The sequence below is a fragment of the Ptychodera flava genome, chromosome 5 (assembly GCF_041260155.1).
Source record: "Ptychodera flava strain L36383 chromosome 5, AS_Pfla_20210202, whole genome shotgun sequence".
NCBI classification, from domain to species: Eukaryota; Metazoa; Hemichordata; class Enteropneusta; family Ptychoderidae; genus Ptychodera; species Ptychodera flava.
The window spans coordinates 38,697,528-38,707,944 of NC_091932.1; the positions used below are offsets into that span (position 1 = coordinate 38,697,528).

The window sequence follows — 10,417 nt, forward strand, 5'->3', positions numbered from 1 at the left end:
GGGATTACTATTATTTTTTTCGGAAATTGACATGATATGTTCCACAGTTAACACCATGGAAAGAGTACGGTATATATACAGTATGTATACAGTATCACTGTGAACATTTTTTAAACTTTAATTTTGAAAAAGATGTTAGCTGCTTAAACTTCCAACAACCTGTGTCAGCAATTTTAATCTATAATGTAAGTTCAAATCATGATTTGTTCATTGAAGTTTTACATTTTTAAAATGAAGGGTTTCGAAGTGAAACACAGTGAGTTTCTTTTGCCATGCACAAGTTTCAATTATCCATGATCCCTTACTTAGTCATAGCTAATAGACTGTTCCACATAAGAGGGCAATCTTTACCGATGTGGTAAGCTAATGCGGTAGAAGAATTCTCACAGATCCAGAGAGATGGATTCTCAGTTCCATACATTTAATGTAATTTTTACAAAATTCTTACAAATCCACAGAGGCAATTCAAAATTCCATACATTTAATGTAATTTTTAGCAAATTATGCATGTATACATTCACCTGTCTTTCATTTGGCTTGTGATTGGTTGCTTTCTGTATTGGGGAGAGCCAATCAGAATGCGGAATCCGGATCCCATGATGTCATCACAGTTGTTGTAGATTTACTGCTATATCAATAGTGTGTGCTTTTGACTTGTGTAACTGGAAATCTAAGACTTGATCTCACATTAACTAGTGTATCTTGTGGACAAATAGGTGTACTTTGTATCATGACAGGTGCTGAAATGTATAGTTCTGTAATAATAGTTCTTTTGTGTCTGTTGATCAGAATGTCAATTTCTTGTCATGTGATAATCTTTTGTGTGAATGACCGTATTTCTCGGAAAAAAAAAACTGACCTTTTTTGTGTAGGTGGTAAACTTGAACTTTGACCCTAGTGATTGAGTACTATGTATCTTTTAAAACTAGAAATAAATGGCAGGCCCCCTCAGTGTTTTTGGGGGCGCTGTACCATGTCATTGCAATAATGAAATCTTCCAGTCGTTTTAAAAATTTCAATTACTATAAATGATAGTGTGTGAAATGTAATACTTAGAAATTTTAAAAAGAAATTTTTGCAGAATTTTGTTTTTTCTGGCATGAAAAATTATATGCATTGGACTTGACAACAGCCGGTTGGTTGGATTTGTCCGTGGGTTCAAATCACTGGACAAATTAGAAATGATTTAACCTTTTCACCACCATGGTTTGGCCCAAACCCATTGTTATCAATGGTGAGTGTGGACCTCTTTACTGGGACTTGGGGTGAGCAGGTTAAAGATGGATGTAGTGTAATCACATATGTGCTGTAATTTTAGGTCTATGATTTTTACCATGAAATGCAGTGAAAAATTCTGATTTATTTTCAATTGAGGAAAAGAGATGAGAACTGGATAAGCCATTCTTCCCATTTCTCTGTGAAAGAAGTTCAACATTTCCGCCAAAAACACAGGAATCAGGCCCTGCTATGGTGGTGAAAGCGTTACATGCTAATTTGATTCTTACATGTAGTCAATCACAACTCATGAATAAAATCCATTACCAGTGTAATTACAGTCAACATCTCAATTTTACAATGAATGTTAACCCAGTAAAGTAGCTTTTATCAAGATGAAATTTTTATTTATTCAAGCAGACATCATGTAAAATTTGGAAATTAGCCAGTTGGTTCAAGTCCATTGCATAAAATGAAATTCTTTTATATTACATAGATTTGATTGCATAGAATACGCTTGTAATAACTTTGAATTCTTAGTGATATTTCTACTTCCCTCCTATTTCAAGATCTGTGTGGTTGTGTTATTCATCTGGGGATCCACTTTCATGGTTTCAAACAGCCAGTATTTTCTTGTCAACACAATATGAAATGTCAGCTGTTCACTTTCATCGCCAAGGTTTCCAGTGTGATTGTACATTTGTCTTAATTGCACTTTGGTCAACCGAGGTTTTCTTTGAGAATGTGTGGTTCTGAAAAATACATGCTATTTCCCTACACGGGGGTGACGTGACTTGCAAATAACTTGTGCATGTGTTCTTCAGCAAGTAGGTGATTATCAATGTGAAACTTTAACCACTAAATGAAAGTGGGGTTGGCTCTCTGCTTTCATTCAAGCAGCAACCGAAAGTCTGTTCACATTAGAATTATAGACACCAATAGATCATAATGATTCTCAGACTCGTCTGCAATTGATGTGACACCCCTCTGTCCATAATGGTATGGGCATTGTCCATATACCATTTTGGACAGAGTCTATGGCTGATTGATAGTCTTTCAATAACTAACCAAAACCTTTTAATAAGAAAGGGGTGTGTTTCCTACATACCTGACTTGAGACAGTTATTCATATCACAGTCATGAAATTGTGACATTGCAGTCTGTGCAATCATGTTTCAAACCAACAAACCAGTGGACATTACACTTGAGAAGTTGATATCATTCCTCTTGGAAACTTTGTTATAAAACTCTGTTTCGTCAACATGTGCACATGTTCTCTTGACTTGCCATGTGTTTTGTCCAGCCTTGGTCACCTGTTTGTTGGTCATGGCAAAGGTTGATTGAGATCATTTCACATCAAAGACAATCTTTGAAACTATGTTTTCAAAAAACCTGCTCTCTTGTTTCACAGGAATCGGGAGTTAAGAGTATTGCAAGAAAAGTCAATGAGTACTTTGGTGTCCACTGTACTACTGCTTCCAATGCAAGTTTCTATTTATTTGTGAATCATTGCAGTCATTTTAAACAATACTTTTGCATAGGGCATTTACTTAAGTGGACCTCAGTATTTTTTTGAGGGGGTGTGGGGTATGGGGAAGGTACAAGTCACTGGCCTAGTCATGACAAGTTAGAATCTACATGCACATTGACAAGTCATCACGGTCAGGCTACCCTTGTTCTGCCTCCAAATTGTTTTCACTACGCAAATCAGTTGATTTATATAGAAAGTAGGTGTAGATTTCTGACAGCTGCCAGCTGTATATTACTGATTTGAAGCTCAGACAACTTCTTGTTGAAGGAAAAATGGAATTAAAATAGCTGTATCTTCTTTCCTGTTCAAAGTTTAATAGATTAATGTGGATGATGTTGGACTTAATTCTTCTTGTGCTAGTGTAGATCAAGGAAGTGGTAAATTTTGAACACCTTTTTCTGTTTGTTTCCTTTGTCATGCCACATGACCCAGTTCAAAAAAAGATAAGTTTTCAGTTCCCTGGATAAGTACTTACATGTTGTCTGCTATTTTACCCAAGCTGCCAAATATGAACTTGAAACAAAGATTTACATCAGTCATGTTACTGTCATGTGACTTCTTCTGACCAATCAAAGAAGGCATGTCACCTTCTACTTTTCGTTTTCACATTTCATTTCTGTTCAGCTATAGTTGCCTTTATGCCATATGCTACCTAAGTTGGTCTATCCAAATTTACCCTGTAAACTGCCATGGTGTAATCCAGTGATGTTGTTTGCAGTAGCAAAGTTGGCCCTTTTTAGACAAAAAAGGCTTAAAAGTGTGGTTGAACAATGAGTCTGTCTTCTTGTTAATGAGAGGTTAAATGACACTGTTCAGAGGATGAGTTGCTAGATTCCCAGTCAGGAACTAGTCACCTGTGTTCTCTATTCATCCCTTGGTAAGAAAGAGAATGATTTGTAAACTTTGAGGTAAACACAGCAACATCACTAGACTGATTGAAACCTCTCGGACATTTTTCAGTGGGCAGTTGGCTGTAACTGTTGCTATAATTGCTGATTTTTCACTCTGATTGTAAAATACAGTATGTTGTACCACTCTGGTAGTAATGTTAATCTGTATAGTTTCCAATATGACAAAGTTTGTATCTGTGTAATGTTCAAAGTTATTGCCAACAAGTGAATTCTCGTCCAGACCAGAAATCATTTTTCAAAAATGACATTTCATTTAGATTGATTTTAGTATGACATCAAAATGTATCTGTTTATTGAATAAGAACAGTGATTTTCAACAGTTGCAGCTATTGTTCCTCTGATTGTAAGCACATACAGTCTTCATCCATGAAATGATGCTGCTTTGATGATAATGATGTTCAGATAGTAGCACCAAATGTAACTGACTTAACACTAGTTCAGATACAATGTATATGTATTCTTATAATGGGGTCGTTAAAATGCAAACTGAATCACCAACTCTTGAAGCAAGTGGTATGTTCATCTTCTTTCAGAACCAAGGCTTTGGATTCAACTCCTGTTTATTTCAAAAGTGTTTTTGAACCTTTAGAGCTGTAAATTGTGAGGCAGAAACAAAAATACGGATATAACAGTGTGCTTCACAAACATTTTTAAAAACCTTCAGTGCAATCCTGTATTTCAATAATGTTTTCATAATCTAGACCATGTAGGGTGTCATACCAGATCATGATAGCCATCATCAATCATATTTTTTTTGTATTTACTGGCATCTGTAATGGTAAAATTTTGTATGTAATTACCAGATTATGTTATAATCATGTTTGGAAATCTGCTTGGGTATTACAGACAGAGTGTAACCCTGGACCTAAAAAGATCACTAGGTTCCTTGTCTATGTTATTTTACAAAATATATCCTTTCACTGACTGATGTAAAGTAAGCCATTGTGATAACAGAACAGTATACTACCACATGTGGCAAATATCAGAAATGTCAAAGGTCTTATCAGACTCCCAGTGCATTGTGGGTAGTTGGTATCATTTCTGTTTCTATGCCAACCTTCCCACACTTCTTTGTCAACAAAGCATGATGGGAGTATTCTAAAGGCAGAGTGGCAAGACTGAAGATTACTAGGCCCACATTGAACAGTGTTACAAATCAACATATTCCTAGGGGGTTCAGTTTGCTGAACAGAGTTATGAGAAAGCCCCTTAAGAAAGCATGGTTTCTGTCAAAATAACAATAGGGCCCAGTATCTTCAAAGACTTGCACATGCCTAGACACATTTGTGTATGAAAAGTGTTTTCAAATTATTCTTATTTTCATTCTTAAATGTAATTCAGTATTGTGACATGCAACCTATACAATTTCACAAGCAATCCAGGTAAATCATGGAAAGAATGACAGTTACGGTTACCCATAAATTACTTAGGTAAATTTAACATGGAGTAGTCATAGACATGTTGTGTGTAGCATTTTAGAAGCCATGCAGTTACTTTCTATTTTAAAAAATATTATTTATGTACATTTTTACTGCCAGTAAACTATGTCAGTGCAATTTCTAAAGTCCTAGCCTTGCCTCTTCATGAATGATACAGAGAGAAATTTATAGCATGCCATGATTACATCACATGTTCAGAGTGCAGACTTTAAAGAAAAGCACTCGTGTGTAATCTAGGACAGTCACCCCCGGGATATCTATCAAACAAACACTTACCCAAACTCTAGTCTGGACTAGTGCATGGGAAACGTTCAGGTAGAAATGACCCAGGGGTGTCTGTCCTGGTACCTTTGTATGGGTTGATGTTTACATTACTCTGTACAGTCTATAGTAGGTCATACATCCCAAGCCAAGAAAGGAGAAAGCTTATGGACATTTCATTTTGGTCTGTCTCAGATTGTTGCAAGGACTCCAAATGTGAAATCGTATTCTGTGTAAAGATTGTATCAAATCTTGATGAAATGATGAATGTCTAACATACCAATAAAAGAGCTTTACTATCCTGCATTGTCCTCTTACAGTATTTTGAACTTCTGATGTATCAATTTGACAATAACATTGTTATATTTTGTCATCTACAAATCTTGCCATAACAACATGTCAACTCAGTAAATGTCTCTGGTAGATTTCAATTGTCTTTTCTAAAATCAAAGTGGATTCCCAGTCGACAACAGTTTTATTTGATGGCAGCTGAGAGATATTTGACTCTAATGTTGTTCACAAAGTGCAGTGAAAGTGCAGCTGCTATTTGTTCAAGTTGCTATGACAACCAGCCTGTCTGTGTACATTTTTAATTTTGTGTTGAAAACCTCGCTTATCCCTTCTTTTTCCTTATCATTGTATTATAATCTCTTCAATGAGATTCAATGAATTAAAATAATTATGTAAATTCAACAACAAATAGATCTGTCATGTGTCTTATTTTTGAATTTGTCTCTACAGACATCCAATGTAGATGCTCTGTACAGCCTAGCATTGTTGCATGTATACCTAGTGTTCATGATCGACGTGTCCTATGTACACAACAATGTATACAAGCCTCGAGTAGTAGCCTGTGTCCACAGCACGGGCGCACACACACACACACCTACACACACATGCATATACAGGTGTCCTTGTGGGAAATTACAGTGCTCTATGCTAAAAGCAGAGCGTTACAAATAATAACATATATTACTTCAAGTAAAAAGTATTCACATATATATATATATATATATATATATATATATATATATAATATATATATATAATATATATATATATAATATTATATATATATATATATATATGTATATATATATAACACACACACACACACACATATATTCTAGCTTGCAACGCTGAGAAATCCTAGATGAAAGTAGCAAGGCTTCCCTAACTTGTCCAATCTGTCTTCAACAGATGAGGATTTAAAAATTCTACCTCGTTATCATTCCCTTTGTGAACTGTGTGTGGTAATACTGGAAGAAAACATACTTGAGGAAAACTTGAAATTGAACTGGCTTAGCAATTTGTCACACTATTCACTTCAGCTTGCTGCAGGTGGTGGCTGCAGATCCTGATAGTGAAATTCCACATGAAACCACTGTTTCACAGAGACAACAAGTCCTCAGTGAGAAAAACAAAAAATTGCTCACTACTTCTAGATCAGAGCTAATTTTACTTTGTGCCAATAGCTTCATTTGTCACTTAACTGCTACTTGTAGAAACCAAAAAAAACTGTTACATTAACTTTTTGACACTTCCTTTTTTGTAAACATTGATCATGATGTGACAACATGGTGAGCGGTCACATGTGAGTATCATTCAACAGACATATTCAGCAACTATGTATGTTACTTGTGGAAATCAACACTTCACTCTTTTGAGTTCTGTTTAGAGAACTTGGAAAGGGTTTTGATCTTCACAAACATATTTTGGTTTTGAATATATATGACAATTTGAGACTGCCCCTTAATGGTTTGTAATAGCGTGCAACTTTTTCAAAGCACTGATGCCTGTCGACCTCTTGTTTTCAGTTGCATTCCAATAGACAGGGTTGTGGACACAAAGTCAAAGGGAAAACAAAAAAAATTACAACTTAGTATTGTTTGTTGCTCTTCCATGAAGTATGTTTCATGAAAAAAATTATGAAAACGGAAAAAACTTTAACTACTTGCTGTCAACCTGAGTGATGCAAAATATTGTGTTAGATATGTGAGTGTAATTGATATGTTAACCCTTTGCTGCCCGTATAATTATACCCCAGTCAATTTTTATTAGGATTTTTGCCAGAATTTTGACGAGAAACTTTAGACAATGAAATGTGATGTCCATTCGGTCCAAAATTATCAAAACAATTACAGAAAAATTCATAAAAACTGGTAAAATGTTGCACTTGAGTTTTTTTCGCGGGGGGGGGGGGGGGGGGGTGGGGAATTGCAGTACTCAATGGGTTAATAAAAAACGTAATGAACTTTGTCCTCTGAAACAATCATATTATGGATTGATGTATGTGCAATAACTTTTGAGAATAATTAACTTTTAAACAATTATATATGTTTACCTTACCACAATGACTGGCCATATTTGGTCATATTTTCACTGAGCCTATATCATGTGACATGACCAATATGGATTTATGCAGGAAGAGTCTGGTTTTAAGTGTTTAAGTGACCTTAAGCTATACACTACAGAGCTTACCTCCATTATGGCAGCCTCCAAGTTGACCTCACCCGAAAAAATCCTGGATGAAATAGGTGAGGATTTTTTAACATGTCCAGTCTGTCTGGAACTGTATAAGAATCCAAAAATTCTGCCTTGTCATCATTCTTTCTGTCAACTGTGTCTGGAAAAACTGGTTGAAAAAAACAGGAAGATTGATCTGTCCGAATTGTCAGACTTCAGTGCAGCTTCCTGGCAGTGGAGTTACAGGTCTTGACAACAATTTCTTCATGAATTCAATGTTAGAAGTTGTGAAGAAGAGAACAGAAGAGTGGCCAATGATCAAAGTGAAAGAAAATGTGAGTTTTGTGAAGAAACTGAAGCTTCAGTGTTCTGTGTGGATTGTGAGCAGTATTACTGTGATAAATGTGTTCAAAAAGTTCACAAGAAGTTAAAGCTTGCAGCCACAAATCCACATGAAATATTGACAACAGAAGAATACAAAACAAGAATAAGAAAGAGACCATCCACTGTGAGAGCCTATGAAAGCTGTAAAGTTCATCCAAAAAATGAGATGAAATACTACTGTGATACATGTAAGATTCCTATCTGCAGTGAGTGTACCATCATTGACCATCGCATTCCTGACCATAGTCATCGATATCTTCAAGAAGTGGCAGATGAATGCAACAAGGAGTTGTCAGTGCTGGTTGAGAAGTTGAAAGTGAAAGCAAGAGAAGTGGACCAAAGCAGAGCAGAGGTCAAGGATGCATGTAAGAAAGTGACAGAACAGTGTATGGTGAACAAACAGAAAGTCAGGAAACAGAAAGACGCCCTCATTGAACATATAGAGAAAGAAGAAAGAAAGCTGATAGAAAAGTTAGACATCAACTGTAGTCTGCAGGTCAAAGGTCTTGAAAGTGACATCAGTGACCTTGAGTTGAAATATGAAAACCTTATCAGCACTTGTAGTTATATTGAAGCACTGATGCATCATCGAATGCAGCTCAGCTTGTCTCAAAAAGTCAAAATGTAAAGGCTAGACTTGAAGAGTTGGTTACCATGGATACCAAACCAAGTATGGAACATGAAGTGGTGGAGTTCTTCCTTTCTGATGACATCACAACAGATGGAATCCTGGGATTGCTGAGATCTGATGTCTGTATCTCACAGTGTACAGTTGACAACATTCCAAAGTGTCTGCTGAAAGGTGAATCCATAAATCTACAGATCACAACCAAGGATAGATCTGGAAAACCAGTGATTCCAAGACAAGCAGTGGAAGTGACATTGACAAAACCAGATGGATCAAAGACAAACCTTGATGTGACAGACAACAGAGATGGCACACACACTGTGACTGCTAACACTGACATGGATGGTAAATATCAAGTTGCCATGACAATAGGAGATCAGGAAGTACCAGGATCACCATTTGAAATTCCTGTCATCAAAGGATTGGTGAAAACACTGGGAAAGAAAGGAACCAATAAAGGAGAGTTTAATGCACCATGTAGTTTGGAATCAACAGAAATGGAGATGTGGTTGTTGCTGACCATAAAAATGATAGATTACAAATTTTTGACATTGATGGAAATTGGAAAAGAAAGTTTAAATGTAAACATTTTGACAGACGCTTTCGCCCAGTTGATGTAGCCATATCAGCTGATGACAAATACTTCATGACAGATTGCACAAACAAACAAGTTGTTGTGAGTGATGAGGATGGGACAGTCATCACAACCTTTGGACAAAATGAACTGAAACACCCAAGAGTATCAGCATCAGTCCACTAGATGGCGCTGTTTATGTGACAGACTGGGATGGAGAATCTGGAGATACAACTGACAAGACAGGACACTGTATCAGAAATACTCACAAGATGGCCAATACATCAAATCATTGGTAATATGGTGAAGAGAATGGTGAATTCAAAGGACCATGGATGATGGTTCATGACAACCAGGGGATGCTGTTTGTAGTTGACTATGAGAACTGCCGCATCCAGGTATTTGATGCAGATGATCAGTTCCTGTATAAATTTGGAATCCCTGGTAAAAAGGATGGTCAGCTGTTTAGTCCAATATGGTGTATGTCTGGACTCTGACAGATATGTATACGTCAGTGATTGCAGTCATCGCATTCAGAAATTTGACAGCAGTGGAAGATTCATATGCCGTGTTGATAGCAAAGATGATGGGTTGAATGAGCCAAAAGGCTTGGCAATCACTAAAGGAGTCCCATCAATGGTAGCTGTTGCAGACAACGGCAATCACTGTATCAGACTGTATGTACATTGAAAACCTGGTGATCTAGGAGTTATAAGCAATCTCTATTACAGTGTGACACCGTTGCAGCGACTAAATATACTCAACCTGGCCAGGCTCAAGAGGATCTTAGGGAGAAATAAGTGAGACAGAAACTGGAAAACAATTTATCAAAGTGGCCAATGCTAACCAGCATTTAGAAAATAATGTATAAAGTGACCATGTATCCAGCCTTTGCAATGACCAGTGATGGCCATCTAAACTAGTATTTAGAAGCAGCAACATGTGCAGTGGCCAAGTAACTGCCATTAAAGATATGACTTTTCTCAAATAAGAATTAAGTCAGAAAAA

At 36.5% G+C, this 10,417-nt stretch overlaps 1 protein-coding gene across 1 annotated transcript; it reads left to right on the forward strand.

Annotated features, from left to right (window-relative positions):
* The first annotated feature begins 6,934 nt into the window (after positions 1 to 6,934).
* LOC139133705 (E3 ubiquitin-protein ligase TRIM33-like) lies at positions 6,935 to 8,835 on the forward strand. Its single transcript, XM_070700469.1, has 2 exons — positions 6,935 to 6,951; positions 8,106 to 8,835. Exons 1-2 carry the CDS (start codon positions 6,935 to 6,937, stop codon positions 8,833 to 8,835), a joined length of 747 nt encoding a protein of 248 aa, XP_070556570.1.
* Positions 8,836 to 10,417: the final 1,582 nt, after the last annotated feature.